The 27,163-nt window shown below is 35.5% G+C and overlaps 2 protein-coding genes across 8 annotated transcripts in view; one reads left to right on the top strand and one right to left on the bottom strand.

Moving 5' to 3' along the window:
• Positions 1-1,183: 1,183 nt before the first annotated feature.
• On the bottom strand, positions 1,184-14,681 carry cry1a (cryptochrome circadian regulator 1a). 2 transcript variants are annotated; one of them, NM_001077297.2, is made up of 14 exons: positions 13,830-14,681; positions 7,687-7,795; positions 7,340-7,482; positions 6,767-6,951; positions 6,575-6,663; positions 5,893-6,033; positions 5,458-5,769; positions 5,225-5,376; positions 4,593-4,795; positions 4,237-4,344; positions 3,731-3,829; positions 3,545-3,601; positions 3,347-3,457; positions 1,184-1,954 (listed from the first exon to the last, which is right to left on the bottom strand). In NM_001077297.2, the coding sequence occupies exons 1-13, from the start codon at positions 13,985-13,987 to the stop codon at positions 3,354-3,356; spliced, it is 1,860 nt and encodes a 619-aa protein (NP_001070765.2). In that variant the 5' UTR covers positions 13,988-14,681; the 3' UTR covers positions 1,184-1,954; positions 3,347-3,353. The 2 variants fall into 2 exon arrangements, with proteins under 2 accessions (NP_001070765.2, XP_073801457.1); XM_073945356.1 differs by having other exon boundaries at positions 1,186-1,944; positions 3,329-3,457.
• Positions 6,782-27,163, top strand: part of btbd11a (BTB (POZ) domain containing 11a) — a 209,764-nt gene continuing 189,382 nt past the window's right edge. For 4 of the 6 annotated variants that reach the window (XM_073946311.1, XM_073946309.1, XM_073946312.1 and 1 more), the window contains exons 1-3: positions 6,782-6,972; positions 11,784-11,877; positions 18,375-18,490. Coding sequence is in view for 2 of the 6 variants with exons in the window: in NM_001327842.1 (NP_001314771.1) it covers positions 20,612-21,479 (868 nt within the window). In the remaining 4 variants the exon portion in view is untranslated. Of the gene's footprint in view, positions 6,973-11,783; positions 11,878-18,374; positions 18,491-20,335; positions 21,480-27,163 lie in introns of those variants that run through there. The other 2 variants (NM_001327842.1, XM_005164650.5) reach the window with 2 other exon arrangements.

The following is a 27,163-nucleotide window of genomic DNA, read 5'->3' as shown; positions in this document are numbered from 1 at the left end:
GTCTATACTGTCGAGCTGTATGAAAGTGTAGAAAAACTATTTTCCTCACAAATATTAGACAATAACGAATTGATACCATTATTTTTCCATAAAGTAAAAATTTTGGTTGATAAACTCACCTTTAGACCGTTCAAGATGTAGACGTTGGTTCCCCTTGTTTGTAAGTTATGTCTTTTTGACTTTTTGGTCGATATCTTTAATTTTTATTATTTCCTGAATCACCAAAGACCACAGTTGCGTAAATTAGTAACAAAATTGTTACCAAATGTATATGCATTTAGTCAAGCCCTGGTCAAGTCCGCCATCTTGTGGAGAAGTTATGAATCGGCGACACATACATTTACGTCGTTCTTTTATTCCATAAGAGTTTATTTGACACGATACCACTACTTTAAATGAGTCTGCTTCATATCAGACGAGTTAAATTAGGAATTATTAAAATGACTAAATTAAGGTCGGGGAAATGTCCTGCCATCCGTTACGTAATGGATTTTATAACATGAAAGGTGGTAACAGCCTCGACCGCTCAGCTGTTTATGGTTTATTTATGTGCTAAATTTAAACATAATTTAATAATTCATATTCAGTCTTTTTGTTTTAAAAAAAGATGAAGATTATATAGTAGACGTCAGTTGTTACGTAACGTGGGGGCGTGGTCAATTCCCTGCTGAGGATGGATGGTAATGTATACAAACATTTGCTCGTTTGTTTTGACACTTTCCTATTGTGTTTTGCACAGGGATACAGTGAAATTACCAACATTTCATGAAGCAGACTTACAATTTTAAGTATAATATGTGATACAAGCTGCGTTTATACCGAATTCAAAAAGTTTAGCTTAAGTTACTATGTTACCCTGCAAATGGGAACGTTAGAAATGTTTTCGCGTGCCAAACAATTTAAGTGTTATTTGTCTGAAACCTAAGTCTTATATTTGATTTGTAAAGCAATACATAATGCTCAAAAACTATTACCAGTATTTATAACCAGTATTTTGGTCACTTTAGTTAGCATGTTCATAGCTACTTGCATCAAGTACACTGAAGCTAACGCCAAATACCCACTTAAATGATCTTGACCTTGTTTATTTCTGTTACAGGTCATAACCCGAACTGCCATTTGTCATTGAAAAGCTTCAATGTGACAGAAAATTATCCTGTAAGTAAATGAACAAGACAACATGTACATTTACACTTTATTAAACAAGCACAATGTGAAAGGATGAGAAACACAATGGTGAATTATAGTTTCATACACTTTACAGCAATGGAAAGACACCCAGATAAAGAGTGGGAGTAAACAGGGACTGAATAGGTGTACGAGACAGATGTCAGTCTGGCAACCGAGAGATCATGTACAGCTGTGATAGAGACAGACTTGAGGACGAGCAAGCAAATGAGAGATCAAAAAAACATAGTGCAAGCAAGCAGCCCGTGGACAGGCTCAGTATACACAGTCTACAAATGCTTTAAAAGGTTCAATTTCATGTTTTCATAAAGAAGAGTCGATCCACAATGATCCTTTATATCAAAAATATATCAATGGGTCTATGACTACATGAAAAAGAGAAAGCACATACAATATTAAATATGTACATTTTGTATGTGAATATTTGTCAAATCCTTATATACACAACAAAAATTTAGTCCCAACCAGTCCAAACATGAACGCAACGTTGACAGAACATTGCAGCTGTGCAGATCACAGAGCCGCAACATAATTGCAATGTTGTTAGGATGTTGGTGACCGCTTGGGTGAAGTCCCTGGGATAATGTGCAGTCTGATTGTTTTGAAGTGTTATGTGTTGATGTGCTTATAGAGATAATCATGCACTCCCTTGAAATGCTCCCGTCAATGGAATTTTGGTTTCCTCCATAAAAATGCAAAATGTAACAACTCGGGAAAAGGTGCGAACAAATAAAATCAGGCCTCTGCGAAGTAGTGCTGGCCCTTTCTGAAAAACACACAAAAAACATAAATGAAACTTCATAAAGTAAAAGAATACGACAGAAACACAGAAACAAAAATTAACAAAAAGCTCATTTTAAAAATACCCTAAAAATATAATATTTAAAATATTTAAAGTTCTGTTTAATGGAGAGAATATATATTTGCAACACATTTTTCAACATAATATTTTTAATAACAAATTTCTAATAACAATTTTTTTGTCTTTTTCCATTATAACAGTGCATAATATATCACTTGTTTTTTGCAAGGTACTTGACCCTTTTCACATGACGTCGCATGATGTCTGGTTTCACTCCGTGCAGTGTATCTTTACCTCCGTCTACACAGAACTCCTCATAAAGAATTCACCTAGTCAGCTGTTTATTAACTAAAAATAATGTTAGATGGTCACTACGGCTGTTTTCTAACAATAAGAAGACTGCACTTTAATTATATAATTTTGTAACTTATTATTAATTAGGGTAAAGGTATAGAGATATTAAATTAAACCCACCCAGTAGGTGGCAGCAGTCTAAAATAAACAAAAAAATAATAATGGATCAGTAAATAATAAATGATGATCAATAATTAAAATAATAAAGGAAACTGATTGCATTTAAAGATGAAATACTTACAAGATAATATGAGAAAACTTAATAATGAGTGTTACTCATGCTGAAACATTCACATAATAACTAATATGCATTTATAGTCATAGCAGCATCAAAGAAAAAAAATAAATCTGTTATTGAGCAAATAAACTTAATTAATAAGTGAAAAGGTTAAAAACATATTATTTTCTTGATAAACAATACCTTATTCCTATTCTTAATAATTTAAACTATCATTTTCAAGCTCAGAAAGCAGTCCAGTATTGAAAGAGAATCATTTAGACACATGTCCAATACTTTAACAGAGTTAACTCACAATGTGCAATGTTAATGTTTTCAGTTGTCAATTTTTCAGAGAAGTCTCCCATTCATTCAAAGGTAAACCGGAACTAAAAATACACTGCGTTGCCTATAGAGTGAAGTGCAGTAAGGTCATTGTGAAAAGGGTCTATTCAGCTTAAAGTGCAATTTGAAGGCTAAACTGATTAATTATTTTATAAGAAATCATTTAAATCTGTTAACTAAAATCAAAATAATATATATATATATTTACATTTAATCAGGCATACTTTAAAAATACTCCTGAACTGTAATTTTAAATCTGTATTTTAGGCTGTACCCATTTGTCAGCCAAGATTTTTCTTCATAACTTTAAATGCAATCAAATATATTAAGTTAGACACTTTATTTGCATGCAATGTGATTCCCATGAATATTAAAATTACTTTACTAAACTTAATTTAAATTATATATATAGTCTTTTGCACATGCATTTTGTGAATGACCTGATGTTTAGGAGCTGCACTGCCTCTGGACTTTTGAGACAGTGGTAGGACCAGACTCCTCGCTGTGTCGTTTTCCAGAGGTCTGGATGATGCTGCTGTGTAAGCCTCGTCCTGAAAATAACATTTAAAGATTATAGCACTAACTGCAACATCTGTATGACATTACACTTTTCTCTGGTTAAATGTGCAGCTCTTTACCTGTTATCTGCTGTGCGTCTTGCCTGTAGCACATTGTGCTTCCATTGTTGCCAAAACCTGTGAGATAAAAATATATGTATCACGATATAATGTTAATGGGTTTTAATGACAGATGATTAATCTATTTCCTGCAGTTGCTAATTGCAGATAATAGATATTGACATGTTGTCGGCAAAGTGTTTGTACCTTGTGAAGTCATGATGCTGCTTGTTTGTTGGTCTCCTTGTGAGTAAACCATTGTCCTGCCATGCCATTCTCCTTGAGAGGTGGGCGGCATCTGATACCCTGGATGAATTCAAGACAGTAAGATATGGTAGACTGTTTTGCATATATATTTATCTGCATATTAAGGGTGTGCAATACTGATAAGAAAGTGATATTGCAACTTTAGGTCTGTCGTAGATGAATAAATAACACCAAAGGTAGCAGAAAATCTATGTCTTAATGAGGGATTCATTGAGTAATTTGTTAATTTATTTATTTTTGCCTTAAAATAGCTGGTTCTTAGAACTTTTCCCAATGCCTTTGGAATGAATGTGTGTTTTTGTTTAAGCAAAGTAATTAATGTCAGCTCAGACATTCTTAAAACAACAATAAAGACTTTACTGTAGATAAATAAATAATAAATTGACAATTGTATAATTTATGACATTAATTGCTTTAAATTCAGGGATGTTTGATTGTTTGCAAACCTGAAGGTGTAGTGACTTCCTTAGTCATGTCTCCAGTTTTAAAACCCATTAAGCTTGTGGAATTCTCCCCATTTCCATTAGGGTTGGACGGCACCATTGCCAGCAGTCCTGTAGGAAGTAAAGATTTAGTTAGAGAACAGAATAAACCTGTTTAGAGCTAATTTAGTTATTCAATTTCAGCAAATTCCTTTAAAAGACACATGACCTTAATGTTTTCTCACTATTAGGAGGCATATGATTTGTAAAGTTAACATTTACAACAGTTTTAAATTTTATTTTATTTTTTTAGATAAATGGTTTTAGCAATTACAACTTTAGTGTGGCATTTTAATTTAGCTTTTTTTTTTCCATCTTACCCAGGCCTCGGTAGCAAGACAGCTGCTGGTAGATCTGTTTCATACGCTCTATATTAAGGCGGCTTGCCTCAGCGTGATGCACCATGGGCATAGGGTAGTGGACACCAATTATACATTTGGCTGCTTTCTGGACGCTTTCTGGAGCATTCCAGGGGTCATAGATATACTTGGCAGGAAAACCCCTTAAGACTGGCAGATATCGCCTAAAAGACAACAATTACAGATATTACATATTATGTACAGTTAAATATCAGGGATGTAATGGTTTACATATATGAACATAAAATGTTTGCTACAATTCTTCCAGATCAGAACAGAATTGTTTAAACTACTGCGTTTGCAATTTGCGGAACTTAAATTTGAAATGTCTAGTTATAAAATAAAAAAATAAAGAGACCACTTGGAAAGTCTTTCTGGATATATATATATATATATATATATATATATATATATATATATATATATATATATATATATATATATATATATATATATATATATATATATATATCTGTGCAATAGTTTTTTCAATCAATTAGTCTATGCTGTTTTAGATAATGTGTAAACAAAACTTAAGAGCTCCCATCCAATGATTACAATAAGCTTTTTTTCCTTTCAGAGACAGAACTCACCGTATGTAGTCTCCGTTGGGGTCAGTGCGGCGGCCGAAGCTCACAGGGCAATAGCAGTGGAAGAACTGCTGGAAGAAGGAGCTGCAGGACAGCCACATCCAGCTTCCTGCGTTCACACTCCAGTCTGCATCCAACAACAGCTCCTCGAACACCTGTGAAGACAGATGCATGTGAGTGCTGCCAATGAAGCTCTGCAATATTAATAAAACGTCAAAAATAATCACAATATATACCTTCATGCCCTCCTCCCAGCTGATCCACAGGTCTCCACGGGTGAGGAAACAGGCCACTGCGTGTCGGGCCAGATGGTGGATCCAGCCCTCTTGCCTCAGCTGGGTCATGATGGCGTCGATCCAGGGGAAACCCGTCCTGCCTTCAGCCCACTTTGCCAAAGCCTCTGGGTTTTTATCCCATGGGATCTGCACGCAAATGGGGTTCCCTTCCATTTTGTCAAAGCGTGGGTTGTTTGTAGCAGCCGTGTAGAAGAATTCACGCCACAGTAATTGGCCATAGAGGGACAGAGGAGGTGAGCTGTTCTTTTTGACCTATGGGGGGAAAAGTATAATTTGATTACACAAAAGGGATCAGTAAACTAGCTTTAAAAATGTTCCTGGAGTCAAAACTAGTAATATAATTAGCAGTATCATTTATTAAGTAGCTTTTCTGACCTTCCTGTAGAGGTCTGTGAGTTTGAAGTAGAAGAGTCGACAGGAGAGGCAGCCGAATCTTAAATATGGGCTGAGGCCCGTAGGACTAGCCAACAGCGAATTGGCATTCATTCTTGGTCTCTCGAAGTTGGCCACCCAAGCCTGAAAAAAAATCACCATAATAAAGTTATTTGGATGGCACACACACGATTGTTAAAAGGTTTGTGCCTTATATTCTCAATAAAGCAGTATTTTTTTATTAAAGCACAGGTTAAACCATTTAAAGTGTTAATGAAGTAAATATATTGTGGAAAATTATTACTATTAAAGAATATAAATATCTTGCACTGTTTGTTAAATTAAATTAACAAATATATATTCTTTAAAATGTTTTTTTTTTCTGAATCTCCCAATGAATGAAGATTCCTGAAAGCATCAGATCCAATAAGTCAAGTTATTAACAAAACTAAATTTCAGAGTTTTTAAAAAAAAGAATTTGCAAATAATATATATAGTTTGTATAATTTGAATGTAAATGAATATATATTTGATTATAACATTTTGCAAATGTATTTTTTAAAAAGACAACACTTAATTGTAATATGTTGCCTTTTTGACCTAATTATATAATTATAGTTAGCATTGGTATATCAATGTTATTAATATTACAGCTGTACAAAAATGATTATAGAATGTCTCCAACCTTCCTCTCCAGGTGCCTCTCTAGGCGAGTGAGGGCCTCTGTTTCTCCTCCTGGCCACACAGCTGAGGAAAGGCCCTCTGTGTCGAAGCCTGTTTCAGAAAAAGCATACATACGTTTTGGTGAGTAATAATGCTACAAGTAAATGCTACACATTTTAGCCTTAAGATACATTTTAAAAGACAGCAGACTGACCGAGCTCTTCCAAAGAGGGAACTCCAAACTTCTCATCATGGTCATCAGAAAGCGGTGTGGTGCACGGCCCCATGACTTCTGCAGTGATGGTCTCTGCGGGTGTCTCCACCGCCTCCATCCTGCTGATGAGGGTCTGGAAGCGCTTATACGTGAGCGGAGACTGACCTCCATTCAGCTCGATGATCCTAAAAAACATCCATCCAATAGTGAGTAAAATCTGCATCTGCCCACTTTTTTAGCAACATTGAGTTATTTTTCCCTTTTATTTTTAATGTCGAATGTCACTTCACTGAACTTTAGCATGAATCATTTTACAAACATTATCTTAAAGTCTGCATGAACTGGAAGTAGCTGAGACTTTTGTTTCCATATGTTGCAATATTGGATTATATCTTACTTAAATAAATATATTGTTTTCATTTATACTGGTTCAGGAAAGAACTAAAACACTTACAGTACGTAAGCAAGTAATAGCAAACAATGAGAACAGGGCTTATCAAAGTGTCACTTATAACAAAGGTTATTCCTGGAGCAAAAGTTCCAACACAGTTGAAGGAATTTAGAAGTACGTACTTGTCCAGATCGTAGAGCGTGTGAGAGATGCGAACTATCACCTCCACGCCTGCCTCATTGGCTAGCTTCTTGATAGCAGCATCTCTCTCCTTTCCAAATGGCTCTGAGTCATACTCGTAGGACAGACGATTAATGTTCCATTCCTGGACACAGTACAATTTCATACCATTATAGGCAGTGTAAAATATTCATCTGTAGACACAATGGTGATGGAGAGAGCAGAGTCTAAGTCTAAGAGTTTAAAGAGCTCCTCAATTCTGTTCCATCTAATCCAGGATTTTTCCGAAATTAGAAATGTTTTTCAACCTTTTCCTAATCAATAAAAATGTGCAAATTGTTAGACGGACCTTGAAAAGCCTGGGGAAGACATCGGTGGGTTGGCCACGGATAACAAAGAGTCGTGAATTGAGTTTGCGGAGGCTGGCGTCCAAGTCTTCCAAACACTGCAGCAAAAACCTGAGCAACAAGAGACATGACATGTATTTATAGCCTCTTACTGACAAAAAAAAAACACGCACAAAATATATCAAGACATGTCCACATTCTATAACTGTTGCAGTGCCATGCAATAGAATTTAAATAAATGCCCTTGTTAAACATTTCAAAGGACAAGGCATTTAACTAGGGACAATAACCATTACCATTCACACACAGAATAATGGTGATAATTGTAGACAATTATTCACTGAAGCTTCAATGCATTGCAAACCTCAACCTTTTCCACAATTTTTAACCCATTATTATAATAAATTAGGGTATTAAATTTAAGCTACATGAAAATTATTTGTAATTTTTAAACACTCTGCATTAGAACGGACCATATTAATTGTGGTTTAGGACATCTTAATACATATTTTGCAGAACACAGTGTTATAATATAATTACTCCATTTAATACAGAATGAATATGAAATATGAAATGCCTCAGTCACAATTTGCATGATTACAAAAAAGCTTTTGCTTACATTGAAAGAATATGCGAACTACACATTGATATGGGTTATTATGTACAGTACAAGGCCACTATTAAAACAGATTACTGCCCTTTTATGCATCGAAAGGCACTCTGTTTATGATACTAGAGATGTACTCCAATAACCCAGAATCCATTTAATTGACTTCCTGCCATACTGACTTTCAGTTCATAGACTAATGTTTGCTCTTTTTCTGACATCAGCTGCATAAGTGTAAAATAAACTATTAATTGCTGTACAAAACAGCATACTTTTCAATGTTTTAATACCAGTTACCTGGAGAAAAATCCATTGATTATTTCCTTTTCAGTCTATCACCTTTTAAACAAACATGTAAATTTATGACTAACATATAGATTTATGACTATGATTGGGATTACTAGCCCCAGATAGGTACCTGCAGTTACTTACATTTGCTGAAAAAATTTTAAGTGGTCTATACCTGGGTAAATATTCCCCTTCCAAGTACTGTGGGTGGTTGCTGGTGCATTGATTTTCAAAAGTTGGTAATGCGTTCACAGTGGTTTTTAAAGTTTTATGTGTTTTAAGTGTGTTGGAGATTTGCCTGCTATGTTACACACTTATAAGATTCTACCCAAAATATTTCAAAGGCTTTATCTTGGCAGCATTTTAGTCAATTGAAATGAAACCTGATACTCTTTTTTTCAGAGCTACAATCTTACAGTCTATGTCAAACTAAAGCACAGTGGCACCAAAACACCTTAAAAATCATTTAAAATAAAATTCATTTGCTTTTTGCAATGTAAAGCTACCTTTTTAACACTTAATCACAATTGTGGTTGACAATTTACAACTTATGAAGAGCATTTAAATGTATAATACACAAATCCTACACAAATAAAGATCTACGGCAAGCAGACATGTTTCCGAAGCATGTATTGTACTGAAGTCTAATGGAAAACATTGTGACTATAATTAGAAAAACCAAGCATGGTTGTGCGTTCTAGAGCAACATAACTAATCAATAATTGATTGATTTGATAATTTAATGACTGAATAATTGATCTATAATTCTACAATACTATTGGGTCAGTAATAAGACTTTAGTATTTTCTCCAGATTTGCCCATTAGTGTATATACTCATTTGAAAGAACAGTGACATGCCCTAAATTTGTTAGCAAAATTTTCTGAGCATTTTTTTTCTGTTGTAGATCTGTTGAAAAGTAGTGCAGGAAACCCAATGGATATTTAAAAATAGCAAGCAGCATCATCTGAAGAGCACTTGGTCCTGATGGAGTGTGTTACTGACCTAGAAACCCAGTTTCTGTTGTCTGCAGGATCTCGCATAACCTCAAGTGCTGAGTAAGAAAAAAACTCCAGCAGCTCCCAAAGCTAACCCTTCCTCAACCCTCAGACAACTTCAAGAAATCCTGGCCAAACTCATCTTGATCTCAAATAAACTTTCACTGAAACGGTGGTGATATCACACAGAGAATGTTATGTAATCTGCATTTAGAGGATTCCAGTCTGGGTCATATTGCAGAGCAGACTCTAGTTTATAGTCTGCATGTGCAAATTTCTGTTTTGTACTTAAAAACTGTAACCACTTGTGCAATGCCTGGACTGTACACTAACAAAAGAAATCTAAAAAAACAGGAATCAAGTGTTCAACTGAGTGATCAGTCAAACATTTAATTCAATCACAATTAGACTACAATATATTAAAATAATTCTTCATGGCCTTCTGATAAACTTATAAAACAAAAGCAGGATGAATACAGTAAATTAAAGCTGGCTGTCCAGAGTTTAAAACAATTCAAAATCCATACAAACTGTAAGGATATACAGAGCACAATACAAAATCTCAAACACATTTCAATGATAGCAGCTGTGTTTGGACGGCTGACAAAAAACGACTAGCTCAATTAATACCACAATTCTTTATCTCAGTGTTTACAAATGACTCATGAAGCACCAAAACATCTGTCTCTTTTTTTCCATGCAGCTGTACGATCTTGCCTTCTCTGCTTGTCCTCACAGGAAACTTTGTCCTTTGCACGGAGTCAGTGATAATGTGTAAATCCCTGTCTAAGCCGTAGCCTCCCTTTCTTTGTCACTGACACGCTGCAGTATGATCAGAATCAACGAGAGTTTTCTCCCAGTCGTCTGACCCAGTGACACACAAACAGAACCCAATTGGTGAAAGCGGCAGTATCATGTTATATGACAAGCTGGAGCATTGTTATGATGATCACAGAGATAATATAGTGCATCAGGTTCAGATGCGAAATTGGAGTGTATCGACTATCGAGTTCACAATCAGTTCAACAGATGTGCAGAACTAATTAATGATACAAAAAAATGACTAATCAATTAAACAAAATCCATACATAATTATTAATTATAACTTTCGTTAGCATGTCAAAGCTTGTAAATGTTTTTTTTTTTTTTTCAAGAACAAAATAGGATTTACAGAAAGCACTAAAATATAATTTAGTATAACAGTAGTTCATGTACCAAATCATATTAATCATATAATCAAATATTAAAATACTGTATTCAAAGGGATAGTTCTCCCAAAACCAAAAATCCTGACTCACCTTTCACTTGATCCAAACCTGTTTGACTTTGCTTGTTTTGTTGAACACTAAAGAATATATTTAGGAAAAAAAACGACTGGAAACCAGTAACCATTGCCTTCCATATACTATTTGTTTTTCCTACAATGGTTAAAGGTTTTCAGCTTTCTTAAAAAAAATCTTCTTTGGCATTTAACACAATAAAAGAACCTTATAATGGTTTGGAATCACTTTAGGGCAAGTAAATAGTGAGACTATGTTCACTTTTGGCTGAACTATCACTTTAAAGACAGTACAGTACATCCCAAAATGCGAATTGATTCTTAAATTATGACATATTACAAATGTAGGTGCAATTAGATGCATCCCACAACATATTGTGATAGCCTTCTGAGTAAAGTAGGTCACCAAAGCTGAGCACGTTACTAAGCATTTTGTAGTAGTCATTGCGATTACCCTCTGTAACACACTGACCCATTTCTGTTCCCAACACAATGGAGACAGAAGAGGACAGATGAAGGCGAAAGACACTAAGCGCTGTTACATCATCTCATAGAGTACAATCAGATCACCTGTTGTACCAAGCAAAAGACCTCACCTTGAGTGTGTGTGTGAAGTTGTGAACACCCAATTCTAGAAACAGACACACACCATATTGTAGAGCGTTGTGCTTTTCTTAAAGCACTTTGGCATTTAAATTATTAATTTATTTATTCTGCGTTTGACATTTAAAATGTGATATTTATTATGCATTTGACAATATGAGTGTTTACACTACAAAATAAATCCATTCTGTTGCATTTTTGACTACCTTTGGAAGTGGTTGAACTGGGCTCAAAACATTTTAGATACCATAAATGCATGGTCACACTCTTGATCAGATTAATACATGGATATTTAATCATCATATCTATTTTTGTTTGTTTACAGCCTACATTTCCAAGTTCCCATTTATTTTCACTGTATGGAGCAGCAGGAACATTCTTCAAAATGTTTGTGTTCAACGATGGAATCTATTTAGAGGGTGAGTAGATAATGACATAATGTTTGTTCATGGATTAACTATCCAATGAAGAGTTTTAGAAACGTCTAATAAGCATGGGTGTGGAAAACTGATGTAAGGGTCTGCATTATGTAATATCATTTGCAGGTAAGGACTCTATTCAGTAATGAATGCTTTGGTTTAATCTTTACATATATGCAAATGCTTTAAATATATAGTGAATAGCTTTTCTTGAAAGTTAAAAAATAGATACAGCTTCTAAAGTTTGCCAGATTCTTAAAAACAAACTTCTATGTTTCAACAGCAACTCAAGGACAGTTTTAGGTAGTTGAGTTTTATCTTACCATTCACCTCACTTTAAAATTGGGTCAGAAAAAGTTTATAAACAAAAGAAGATATTTCTGTGAAAACCAAAATAGCCTTGCAAGCAATTGATGGACAAGCTGCAAGCTGGCAATAGGACCTTGCTCAACCAGTCAGTAGACTCAACAGGTTACAAGACATAACTAATTTTCCTTTAGGAATTCAGATACATTGATGCAATTATATGACACAGAGATGTAATTAGTCACTCAATTAACCAGTGTTAGAAACACACAGATACAATGTAAAAGTGTATTAACATATAAAACAACCCCAAAACATTTTATTAATATGCTTTCAATAATAGTTTATCCTAAGAATAGTATTATTTCTGAAACAAATTTATGAAAAATTTTGATTTAAAAACGAAACAAACACTTGGATCTCATTGCATCATTGCAGTGATGTCACTGTAATTGAATAGAACATTGTAGCTGCAGCTTTCTGCTTCATAGAATGGACTAGAATAGATTATAGTAGATTAATCCGCATGATGCATTTGGGTCTGTTTCAGAGAGAGAAGATACTTAAAAATGTATTTTAAAAAATATGATACAAAATGAAACAAAAATTTACAAATATGTCAGAACACACTGAATAAATTAGTTTTTTTTTTTAATTATTGCTCAAATAATTGATTTGTTTGTTGATATTTCCATGGTTAGAAACATTTTTGAAACAATGTTACACATAATTATTGCCTCTTGTAAGTATGGAGCCCTTTTAGTTATCAATACTATTAAATTATTTATTATATCGGTGTATATAAACTTGTAAAATATTTAGTCTTTTCTCCATATCTCACACCTTTGGGACTGCATTATTTTGACAAGCCGTAATCAATATTTGGCGAATCAAAACAGTTTTTTCAAAGTTATCCTTAAACTATTGAACAACATCCATTCTTGTCTTAGGCGATGTGGAAAAATGTCAAATATAAATGTTGACTAATGACTACCATACATACACCTGTTGGTGAACCACTGCAAATTAAAAAGTTTTTTCTTTCTTTATTTTTTAAAAATAGTAATGCAATAGTTTGCATGCAAATAGTTTATGCAAAAAAAAAGTTAAGTTTGTTTACTTTTTTAGGACAGTTTTAAGATTACTATCATACCATAAGTACATGCAATTTTCAGATTATATGTTTTACATATGCATTTCATAAAACAATATATTCTATACAACAATATATTCCAATTTCATATCTATCTATCTATCTATCTATCTATCTATCTATCTATCTATCTATCTATCTATCTATCTATCTATCTATCTATCTATCTATCTATCTGGTTCATGCACAATTTGAAATTTCAATGCTTTTCTCAATATTTTACAATTTTCAATAAATAGTGGCAAATGCAGTAAAACCTTGGTAAAATAGATCCGGAGGGTGAAAGAGTACACAGATTTCAAATTCATTATGAGGTTTAAAATTATAATAATAATAATAGCACTCCATAGAAACAAAAATGAATGGCACTATACGATAAGAGTACAATAGACTAAATCAAAAGTGAATATTTTTGATTATAATAAATTAGACAAGAACGGATCTTGCAATGCATTCAATGCAAATACAAAATATTTGTCATCCGATCCCTTACCTCCACCTGCTGATCCCGACGTTGGAGGATCCTGCGAACCAGGGGTCGAGGATGTACACACAGCGGACACTGTGCGCTCCCAGAATAGAGTCTCTGAGTGAAGGATTGTCGTGGAGCCGCAAGCCCTTCCTGAACCAGTGGACTGTATTGACCACCATTACTCCACTAAAGTCCAGCTTTTAGTATGCAAGGGTTATTCTACAACACTCTCCAAAAAAGAAACTGCTCTCAAATGCGTAAACAAAAACGACAAATAATCTTACAAAATCACTATATATGCACGTTCAAATTATTCTGGATTTAATGAGAGAGAGAAAATAGTTAGCCTTGCTCCAACAAAACACTTTCCATCATTACGTCTAATAATTTGGAACACGACCTCAGATGAAGCATTGGGGCACGCGCTGGATACCCGCGCAACAGACGAATACGCGACCGGCTTTAGGACCAAGGCGCAACGCAAAGTACGCCTCCCTGTTGTATAACTTGTTTTTTCCGAATAACTTAAAATAATGAAAAACACGGTATATATACTATATCTCGCATGTAGAGAAAGTTGTGATTTGAGTTATGCGTAAAATGTCAATGCGTAGACTTACAGCTGAAGTCTATACGATGCGCGAGCCCGAATGAGCACGATTATGTAAATATTAATATTGGCTCAAACCTCTCGTATGAGCTTTTACAGGCAGCTGTCGCAAAATAAACCAATATCCCGCACGAAGAGAAGCCTCATACGAAGTATTCAGCGTGTCTTGTTTGTTTTCCTTCAATGTTATGTCCACTTGTAAATATTTTTCCAGAAGCGCAGGTTCCATACACTTTCAGCCATGCAATCCAGTCGGTCAACTTGACTCCACCTTGATGATTGCGCACACGGAGCAGCGCGCTCTGATTGGTCAAGCCCCAGAGTGACGCTGTTGATTCTCAGTCACGTTTCTTTGGTGTGATAACTTAAAACACCAAGTATAAATGCATTTAACTGCGTATTTAGTATAAACATTAGTCTTTATCTATTCTGTGTTATTATGCATGTAATTACGCATGTAATTACAAAGCTAAAACTTTAGTGTTTATGAAAAATATATTACTAGAAATATTATAGGGTGCATAGGAACTACTTGATGTTTGCATATGGAAAAACAGCAAGGCTTCGTTTTATGAATTGGTAGCACATGAAGACGGTTAAGGACTGTAGTGTGCTGTTCTCAAAGCTGATAGGTTGGAGCTGCAGTACCCGGATGGGCACATGAGAAGTGACATGATCAGGCTCGTGTCAGTGCGCGGTTTTTATTTCCTGCAGCAGGATGGCACTGTTGAGTCATGTTATGTACAAAAAAGTATTCCTTTCCAAGAAGTTTTGGTGCTTTTGGCTGTCTTTTAATGCACTGCATCAGTCTGTGGTCAGTTTTAGTTATATTCCCTGCATTTCTACAGGTCATGATGTTTAAACATCACTCATGCTATTTGATTTTATAAATGTGTGCATACATTTCTGCTCAGATGCTCACACACTCCTTGCAGAAGAGGCAAAATAGTCATGTTAGCCCTTTATTTTACAATACTCTTTCACATAGTATGCGCTGTTTATAGTCATTACATGAACTGGCTATGCACTATCCCTAAATCATACCCCTGAACTCAACCTTAACCTGTGTAGTTACCTTATATAAGCTAGTACTTTCTTAGTACACTATGCACACATGCTAAGTGCATGTACTGTAAAATGTTAAAGTAAAACTGCATTAATGATTTGAACATAATATCAGGTAATCTTTTATTTAGTTCTGCATTACACTACGAATGTTGCTGCCTACATTTTTTAGTTGAATCAAATTAACTTTTTAAGTCATCTCAACCTACATCAGTCAAACACACTTAAAATATTCACTTAAACTTCGTGGAACCTGATTAACTTAAAGTAATAATTTAAATAATCATAAATACATTTTGTCATTTCTTACAGTATAAATAATGTATTTTGCATAAAAGATGTGTCATATAAAAAATGACACTTTATTTTAAGGTGATGTAGTTACAGTGCAACTATTCATTTAACTTCTGAGTAATATTAATAAGTTATGTACTTACTATATGGTTGGGGTTAGAATGTGGATTAGCTTTAGGGTTAATAACATGTAGTTATGCATAATTCATTGTAACTACTATAGTAAGTGTATGGAACATCTGTAACCACACCACCAATTTCCTAACAATTTCCTTTTATTACATTTCTAAGGGTGACCTTGTTCAAAGGTTTGCCCTTGTATTGTATGTTGTTACCTGAATGATCTATGACTTTGTTTTATAGTTGATGTATCTGTGAGCCCCTTGATTGTCCTGATGTATCCAGTAAAACTCTCCACCATTTTTCTGGAAAAAAGTCACAATGCAGGCAACTAAAGGATTCATATAATTTTTTAGAAAAGGTGAAAGCATGATGCATTAAGAGCCATTAGTTTAAACTGTTGATGTTGATGTGTACTTTTTAAAGATAATATTTATTTTCATTCAGTAATGACTCAACAACAAGCAAAAAAACAAGTAATTCCGCTGGGACATCTAGTTCAATACTTCAGTTCAATTTCTACCCTAAGATCTTAATGCACTTCTTGAGTATCAGAAAATGTTTTCATCATTTGTAATTGTTGTGTGTGAGTCCATCAGATGTTCTCAGTGCCAGTCTCATCTATAAAAATATCATACATGCAGATGATTCTAAAACCGAGGATTGAGCATAACCTGTAGAACAATAGCCATGGATCATTCTGGTGCTATTAGAAAAGGTTAAAACATTCAATAATGCTCAACATGATGCATTGAGAGCCGTTAAACAAGCTGATGATATGTACTTTTTTAAGATCACGTTTAAAAAAAAAATAGTAATGAAAAATTTTAGTAAACTCAATTTTTTCTGGAAAGCAAACAAAAAACAAGTAATTCACCTGGGACATCCAGTTCATTACACTTTTACTCCCAGCTTTTAATGCACTCCTTGAGTATCAGTGTTTTCACCATTTAGAAGAGTTGTGTGTGAGTCCATCAGATGTCCTCGGTCTATAAAAAGATCATATACATGCAGAAGATTCTAAAACCGAACATTGAGCAAAACCTGGGAAACGATGGCCATGGAACATTCTGTTTTCATTCTGTTTTCAAATGCTTGAATGGGGTAATTTTAATAAATTCTTTTATTTTTGTGCAGCATATGTATACAAACGTTATGCACAATTGGTTAATCATGACATTTTGAAAAAATAATAACAATTACAATAGCAATAATAATAATAATGATAATAATAACAATAATAATAATAATAATAATAATAATAATAATAATAATAATGATAATAATATATGTAAGGTTTATAATCCATGTTTTTTTTCTTTTTTTTTCGTTTATTTCTTTATCAAGCAACAGTGACTCATCTTGACATCTTCAGTTTGTTTACTTCCCACTTTTCTTAGAAAAAGCCTCCAGGTACTGTAAGGTTTTTGTTTTTCTAGCCATTCATTTTTGCGTTAGACACATCATGCTGTGAACCAAGGATGTGTGTGGGCTTTTGAACAAGATAGTTGTCATAATTTCAGCTATTTTGTCATTTTGGAGTAAGTTCTGCAACTTTTTAAGTTGCTAAAGTTTTAAAAATGAAAAAACTTAACATTGTGCCGATTTTGCAAAGATAGTGCAAGCTTAAACCTTACGAGCAGCTAAATTTGGTGTTCAATTTTGATTATTAGCAAAGAAAATAACTCAAATGCACATTTCATTTTTTCCATCCTCAGAACTGTATCATTAAATAAGCTGTGATGCCTTTAAACAGAATGGCGGATATTAGAAGCATAAAAATTTCCTGCTATTAATTATTGAATATTATTTTAACTTGCTTGCATGCACACTGCGTGTAAGGTAATACGTTATGAAATATACGCTGCACTATCATAAGCGAGATGTTTTCAATTAATCAGATATATAATTACAGAGCCGGTCATATTATGTAGTAAATGGTGCTGAAAGGCAAATAATGAAAGCAAATAATTTTGGTTACTGATTGTCACACAATTGAAAAATAATGAGTTTTGTTTGCAAGATAATAGGCGCATAATTAAAATGCTGTTTAAATCCCTCAGATGTCATATCTGCATGTTTTTAATCTCTTGTTACCATGCATGTTTATTAAATGATTGTAAGCACGTTCAAGTCTCAATGAGGTACTTTATCATCTTTCTTTTTATGCATCATTATTTATGTATGAATGTGGCTGTTCCAGTGGAGTGGCAGCTTGAAAAATGTCAGGATGTGTGAAGTTACTTGTGCAATTTATTGCCAGCCATATAACAGGAACCCTAGTATTTGTATAACCAAATGAAACCTTCCAGATGAGGAATGAATCTGGCAAGCTCAACTTAATTACACATTTCTTATTCATATTGTTCTTTTCATCCTGATATAAAGCGGCAATGGTTTCTCTGTGTCCATAAGACGGTGTTCTTATGTGAGTTATACATAAGCACCAAAATACATTGTCGCCTTTGTGTTTCCAGGCAACAGGCAATCATTGGAGAACATGTGAAGGAGAAATCTCAATTAAGAAGGACAACCTCAATATTCCAACCTGCCACTGCAAAGCACTGATTTATCCACAGGCACAGCACATAAGGTAATAAACATAATTCACCAATCTAATGAATACAACACTAATAATGCTCATTACTGCACAGATTGAAGTTAAATCAGTGCAACGCTCTAGTGCTAATATAATTTATGTTAAAAATATACATTTTATTGCCTACAGGTTTAATTAATTTATCATAGGAAAATGACCATCACTTTTTCTCTGTATCAGATCAGTTCAAAATGAATTCTTGTACTTCCATGCTTTTGAAATAGGACTACATTTTTTTCATAAGCTATCAAATTACAGGCATGTAGATGGGTTATTAAGATTAAAATATTAATAAAGGGTGCTCTTCTGATCTATATTGCATTCTGGCTTGTGCTCTTCAAAAAGGACATCACATCTTATTAATTTCCCTGATGCTTTGAAAACTAAAATAGTGTTTAAAATGTCTATACAAGTTATTTTATTTAATGGTAATCAAAAATGGGCAGTTCAGAATCAGAAGTAAAAGATGCAGATTTAACAGTAATGCATTTAGATAAATTACAACACCCTTTTTTATAATGATTACAATTGTGTAATGCATTTTGAATATGATATCTGTGTTCATCCAAGGGTACAATATAGGCTAATTGTCATAAATACAGGTTTTCCTTCAACATTTAAGTGTAAATCGCAGGTTTAAGCAACCTTATGTTTTTTTATTATTATTATTATTATTGGAATAAATTAATCTTTGAAGAAAGTTTTAACATCCAAGCTTTGAACTGCACAAAAGGTTTTTTATGGTGGAGACAAATTGTATGCCTTAGTTATCTGACACAACCTGAATCAGGTGTGTTAAATAGGAAAAGCAATGTGCAGATTGTTGGTTCCCCAGATCTGAGAATCACTTCTTTATGTCTCGAGAATGTTTCTAAAACTAAGACAGACATGGTTCCTTTAGGAGATTGTGCTTATTTTACCGTTTTGTTTATCATTGTTTGTTGTCTTAAACTGAAGAACAATGTAATAAGACAGGTGAGTGGCAGAAATGCAAAAAGGATTCAGAATAAAGGCTATTCGTCACCATCACATATAGATGGCGCCAGACTCGAAGCTATTATCCGCTCTTCGTATTCATTGTCGTTTTCTTTTAATAATGAACTTGAAAGACAGATTGCAGTGCTTCTCACGTCAAAACAGATTTCTTTTTTTAGGCCAGAACACTTGCATAATTAAACACGCCGTCTTATAGAAGTGTTTTAATCCAGTGTCGTATAGCCTGCATGTTTTATTCCAGAATTTTTTTTTTTTTTTGACAATTTTGTAATAATTGCCAGAGTTAAATCTGAGATGGTTCGAGACAGATGAAAGGTGCAGAAGCTGTGCAAGAGAATGCTTTGATCTTCAAATTTCAAAATCATCGCGTAAACATCCTGAGGCTGAAGAGAAGTGTGAAGAGGATGTGGAAGAGAAGTGTTTGAAAGTGATTACAAACTGTAGATTTATGCATTTTATTATTATTTTAGCATTTATTGCATAAACGTCTAAAAGTTATACTTAGACAAACATTATATTAATTTTAACATACATACTATGCATAAAGATATATTAAAATCAAATTGCTTGTGTGCAAAATGTGTTCTTTACATTTTATTTAGAGTTTTATATGTCTAATTCTGTTATAGGGAATATTTGAAGAGGATTCTGTTTAATGAGACTATTTGTTTGATGTACTTTCTTTTTTTTTTTTAATGTTTTGGAGCCTGTTGAAATGATCATGAGTTATTCTGTATCTGCATAGTCCGTCCCTCCATAACAGTGATTTATACACACAGTCCCTCCTGCCATAAGAAAGTGATTTGCATAGCCCCTCCCCGAACGAGTGGTTTCGCAGTGAGTGATGCAGTGGTTGGTGAAGGCGTTCCGAGCTCTTGAATTACGCACGCAAAGTTGGGAGCAGAGGCGCGCGTTGGAGATATTTCTTCCCCGGTGACTTACCAAAATACTAAACGAATTGTCAAATTACGCACGCTTGTATTGGCTATTGGTGTTTGCGCGTGTAATTTTGCTGGCTATACATTCCTCTACTGCTTTGAGGAGAGGGCGCGCCACAGGGACGCGCTTTGGGCTTTCTTTAAAACATCAGGCACAAGCCTAACATTATGAGGTGCAGCCATGGCAGGCAAGGGTAAGACAGCGGCGAGGACGCTGGAGGATTTAACGCTCGATTCCGGTTATGGTGGAGCGGCGGATTCCTTCAGGTCGTCCAGCGTGTCGCTCTGTTGCTCGGACACGCATCTGTCGTATGCGCATGGGGGAAACTGCTGGCATCTGACTGAGTCAATGCACAGCAGACACAACAGTTTGGACACGGTCAATACCGTCCTGGCGGAAGACACGGAGATCCTGGAGTGCTCGGGCCAGTGCGCCAAACTGCCCGAGCTGGAGGAGGACGTGCCGTGGAGTCTTGGAGAGGTGGAAGGAGCGCTGCGCAAAGACGAGGAGCTGTGCGTGGGGAACGCGTCGCGGGAGATCCTGGCCAAGCTCTCCGCGCTGGTCAGCCGCGCGCTGGTGAGGATCGCCCGGGAGGCGCAGCGCATGAGTCTGCGTTACGCCAGATGCACCAAGCACGAGATCCAGAGCGCTATCAAGATGGTCCTCTCGTGGACCATCTCCGTGAACTGCATTACTGCGGCGCTCAGCGCGCTGTCGCTTTACAACATGAGCACGGGTGATAAGTTCAGCCGGGGCAAGTCAACCCGATGCGGACTTATCTTCTCCGTGGGAAAGTTCTTCAGGTGGATGGTGGATAGCCGGGTGGCCTTGCGCATCCACGAGCACGCGGCGATCTACCTGAGCGCCTGTATGGAGAGCCTGTTCAGAGAGGTGTTTACCCGGGTGCAGAGGAGCGCGCTGGTGGAGAAGGAGAACGGAGTGCCAAAGTTTTCCGTGGAGTCCCTAGAACAGGCCATAAACAACGACTCGGAGCTGTGGGGTCTTTTGCAGCCGTACCAGCACCTCATTTGTGGCAAGAATGCAAGCGGTAAATGTTTACTCCAGTCATACAGTCACAGTATGCGCTTTTATTCATTTGTCCAGCTCTAGTCATTGATTCGGGCTGTTTTTTCATGCAATTACTCCGAAATGCACTTGAACTCAGTCACAAACCTATTTTGAGGTCAGTCAGTTCCATCCATCTGCCCACTATCCTCCTACCTCAGTTTTCGATAACATATGAAAAGGTGTTTCATAATAGCTGCCAGCATAATCACATCACTCCACTTTCTCAGTTGGTAATATTGTTCATGATCCCTACTTCATAAATGATGCCTGCTTCACTGCAGCACTGTTGACTTATTTATTTCTCTGGGAGATAAATAACTTCTGTGGGAGGACATGAGTGAATCCCAGCAGGATGTTTGTTTTCAGACTTCTTATTCATTTAGACACTGCAGCAGGTGCAATCACAACAGGAAGGGCATCACACTGACTGCCGCAGTACCTTTTTCCTCCACCTGTTGCAGCGACCTCATTTTTTCTTTATGCTGTATTTGATGGCATAATCAGGGAGTCTTAATGTTAAGACTGAAGATTGTTATCCAGTTCTTGTAATTGATTTTCGGTGATGTAGTGATTCATGTGGACAGGTTCTTTTTATATTTCCAGCAAACCATAAAAATTCATACACTTATGTTGCACTATTTGCTATTCCGAACACGGCTGCAGGAGTTGACACTTGTTTTACATCATCACTGATGTGTCTGACAGCTACAGAGTAGTTGGAAAGATCTAAAGAAGAGAACTGCTTGTCCATCTGCACATTAACACTGTTGATTGCAGTCGTCGGTTCCAGCTATGCTGTTCATAGTATCCATAAATCTTGATGTTATTCCAAGCCTGTACAACTTTATTTCTCTTGTAGGAAAAAAAGACATTTTAAACAACTTAACAACTGTTCTTTTCCCAATAAATAAATAATATATAATAATAATAATATATTATTAATGATATAATAAAATAATATATAATTAATAATAATAATAATAATAATTTTTTTTGGAACTTTGGAAAGACTTTGGAATCTTGAAAAATTAATTATGGTGTTCGCACAAATATTAAATATAAAAACAATTATTAAATATTTAGTATATTTAGCACAGTTGTCAACATAATGATATTTTCTCTGTTATTAGTATATCAGAATTATTTCTGAGAGGTTGTGTGACACTGGAGACTGGAGTAATGGCTTTAAGTATTCATCTTTGCCATCCCAGAGATAATATTTAAATTTGTAACAATATTACGTAATATTACTGTTTTTACTACATTTTCGATCAAATAAAAGCTTAAAAACATATTGAACATTTATTCATTCATTCATTCATTCATTCATTCATTCATTCATTCATTCATTCATTCATTCATTCAATCATTTTCAACCGATTTTCCGTGGCTGGGTAGCGGGGGGGGGGGCAGTCTTAGGAAAGAACCCCAGATTTTTCTCTCCCCAGACATTTCCTCCAGCTCCTCTAGGGGATCCCGAGGCTTTCCCAGGCCAGCAGAGAGACATAGTCTCTCCATCATGTCCTGGGTCTTCCCCAAGGTCTCCTTCCGGTGGGACATACCTGGAACACCTTCCTAGGTAGGCGTTCAAGAGGCATCTGAAACAGATGCACGAGCCACCTCAGCTGACTTCTCTTGATGTTCTCTCATTTTTGGCGGCTTGTTTCCGAGATCTTGTCCTTTCGGTCATGAACCAAAGCTCATGACTATAGTTGAGAGTAGAAACATAGTATGATCGGTAAATCGAGAACTTTGCCTTTTGGCTCAGCTCCTTATTTACCACAACGAACCGGTACATGGACTGCATTACTGCTGCCACTGCACCAGTCAGCTTGTTAATCTCCCGTTCCATCCTTCCCTCACTTGTGAGCAAAACTCTAAGATACTTGAACTCCTTCACCTGGGGTAAGGACTTTCCTCCAACCTGGAGATGGCAAACCACCTTTTTCCGGTGGAGCACCATGGCCTCAGACTTGGAGTTGCTGATTCTCATCTATGTAGTTAACAATATACAAACAGTATATTTTTATATATTTGTATACAATATACAAAAGTTAAATTTGAGTATTTAAAAAAAAATTAGATTAGATTAGATTAGATTAGATTAGACTCAACTTTATTGTCATCACACATGTACAAGGCAACAAAATGCAGTTTAGGTCTAACCAGGAGTGCAATAGCATCAAGTGCAGGATAGGTATAAGTTACAAAGTGCAATTATAGAAAAACCATGGTGATACTTACAGATGGATGTAATATAACCATTATATACATAAAATATATTTAAAAATACATTTAGCAAATATCCCATAAACTTTTAGATGATTAAAAGTTCCAGTTTATATTCATTCAATAATAAAATAGGTACCATGCATGCAAATGTGAATGGATAATAAATGATGGCAGAATTGTGCAGTTTGGAGTAATTCGTTCCTTCAGTACATTTTGGATTTATTCCTTTATTTTGCAAACATTATAATGAAACAAATATTGTGACCAAAAAAAAGAGTCTTGTTCCCCTTTTTTTGGTTTGTTTTGTTCACCTGCAGTTTTTAAATGATTCAAACGATCACCACCTTTTCAATAGGGTTCTGCAGATTTTCTGCAGTTTCTGCAAGGCCTCTTGTGTTTTTTGTAATGTCACTGTGGCCTTGAAAGGTTCAATTTCGGAGAAAATTGCTGCTGCTCTTGGGAGGATAGAATACAGCTGTGATTGCAGCACTGCTTAGAGATCAGCACCTGTATCTCAACCTTATGCTAAACTCCAAAAAGGAAGACAGCTCTTTTTAAATAAGTGCGCCCATGTTTTTTTAATGCATTACTGATTTGTTGATTGATTGATAGATGTGTGTTTCTCCTCTATGATTATCCCATTTTCTCCCTTTACCCTTGTTCTTTTCATGCTTGGCTTCCCCGCTTTTCTCAAATACCGACTGGCTGTCCAGCAGTGTATAGTTACTTGAATAGTGGTTATGGTCAATTTTCTATGGCCCTCCCAGCAGGGTTGATTATCGACACACGTATCTGACAGACCATTTGCAGGAATAGTGCTCTCTTGCTGCTAGACAGAGGGCGAACAAAGAGGCAAAGTTAAAGCCAAAGACAAGGAGAGACAAATTGAAAAAAATGACAATGTCAGGAATGAATATAGAGAGGTGATGAAGGTGAATAAAATGAAACTAAAAGAGAAATGACTTGAGATGAAACGCCGAAATAAGAAAGCCGGAAGAAAATTAGCGCGAAGACACCCAATATTAGGATAAAAGAGCAAGAAGGACTGTTCTGTGGCTTATGTAGGAGGTAGAAATCTGCAAAAAGAGCAGAGTGTGAGTCCCAGATAAGCCAAGAAAATGTAATTTTGCTTCTTGATATGAAGGGGTTTTGTTGCCTCCCGCAAAATATTGCATCTCTTCAATTTCGTTCGGTGCACAAGCTGTCCCTCCACATTTATTATTGATATATAGCTAATGTCGCTCCTCGATTTTGGTGTAATTTGTTTTTCATGAGTTGCTGACAGCAGTCGTTTCACTTGTTACTTGTCAAGCGTATATAGGCTACATGTCAGTCAAGAAATGCGTCCCTCAAAATGCCTAAAAAGTGTGTGGTGGCTTCACTGCCTAAATGTGTTTGTGAAATGTTGCTTCAGGGTGTTTTGAACCCAGTACCAAAGCAACAGACGGTCATCTGGCTCGACTGAAGCTTGTAAAGACTTTGATGTATTATGTTGGATATATGGCAGATTTAGGACACAGAGCTGTGCAAAACTGTGCAAAAAAGTATGTTTCTGTGATTTAAAATGCGGTAAGGAACAGATGGCTAAACTAACTTTAATGAAGTGTTGCATCTGCCTTATTTGAATCGTATACACTGATTTATAAACTAATGAGCCAAACCATTGTGACCTGTCACAGGTGAAGTCATATTTGGTACTGATCTAACAAGGCCACATATTAGCAGACATTGTACATTGTAAAAAGTGATTAGTTACTTTGCTTGAAAAAGTGAGCAAAACCATTGCCTTAATTGTGTCAAACTGACTTTAAATAAGTTATTAAAATGATTCTAACTTGAAACTGATTACTTGAGACCTAACTTATTTACTTGATAATTATGCATATAGTTCATTCACTTAATAATTTTAAAGCAACAAGTTTTATCACTTCTTAATTAAAAGTTAACTGTTTACTTTGTGCAAATTGTATCATTAAAACAAATATATCTAAATTTGCTTACAGTAGAGTGGTGTCAAAGACACAATATAGCTAAAGAAATTGGTCATTTTTTAATCTTGGTGTGCGTGGGTGTTATAGACTATTTCAATGTGGTCATATAATTAGCCCATGAACATTTCATTACTGTAACAAGTGTAAATTCAGTAATAACTTAACGTTAAAACAGCTATCATAACATTATTTATTAATATGTGGCTCTTTTTGCATTTTCGGAAGCTATAGAAATAAAAAATGTAAAACAAGTAATACGTTGGGACCATTGTTTTTGTTTACATCCCTTAAAATGGTCTTTAGGGTGCTTATAGAGTACATGTTAGAGGGTTAAGATCTGGGTTCATTTATCAATCAGTTCATTTACTTAACATGTTGGAAGCAAGAATGCTGCAGGAATAAAGACTTGAGTGACTTTGACAAAGGTTAAATTGTTATGGCAAGTTGGTCAGAGTATCTCTGGAATGGCAAGGCTTGTGTTTTGCTCCCATTTAGCAGTGGGGAGACACTGCCAACAGTAGTTTAGAGAAATTGGTGGCAGAGTGTTGTGCACCTAAGGCTCATTGATGCAAGAGCAACAAAGGCTATCCTGTGTGGTTCAATCCAACAGATCATCCACTGTGACACAAGCTACTCAAACTTTTATTGGTGGCAATGTGCCATAACACAAGGTTGCAGAACCACAAAACCAGTCTGAAGGTCAATATGATAACCCCTGTCAACAATCCCAAAAATCACATTGCTAGGCAAGTGGGAGAACTGAACCTTTGAGTGGTAGAAAAAGATCAATTTGTCCAATGTGTCTTGCTGTGTATTAGGGGTGGGAATCAACAAAGTCCCCATGATACAATATTATCACAATACTTGTGTCATGACAGAATAGTATTGCGACTTTAAATATATTGCAGTATTCTGCAATATTTTGCAATTTATTACATTTCTCCAACAACAAATTAAGTCCCCAAAGGGAAATTTTGGCATCATCTGTTTTAGCAAAACAGAAACATTTCTCGGTTTGTTTAAATCACATTTTATTAGTGCAGTGCAAAATGGGATTGTCAGACATGACCAGCTCTTCAATGACATCCTATCATAAATATGTGCTGTACAGTGTGCTGAAAGTGACCGCACTCACCAGAAACAAAACTCAATAACACCATCTACTATAATGGTAAGAAATTGATTTTATTATCCTACTCGGTATATTGGCATTAAATTAATATAGGTATCTGTGTATCAATATGGTATTTTCATGGAAAATATTGTGATAATATGCTCTATCGATATTTCCCCCATCTCTAATGTGTATACATGGGATTTACAGTAGATGGGGAAGTGATAGCACCAGGAATCGCTATGTGATGACAAGCCAGTTGACAGAGGCTGACGTTCTACAATGTCTGATTTAAAACCCCAGGTTTAGCTATTCATGTTAATGCAA

This window comes from Danio rerio, chromosome 4, assembly GCF_049306965.1.
Source record: "Danio rerio strain Tuebingen ecotype United States chromosome 4, GRCz12tu, whole genome shotgun sequence".
NCBI lineage: Eukaryota > Metazoa > Chordata > Actinopteri > Cypriniformes > Danionidae > Danio > Danio rerio.
This window is presented reverse-complemented; position numbering and strand designations above follow the sequence as displayed.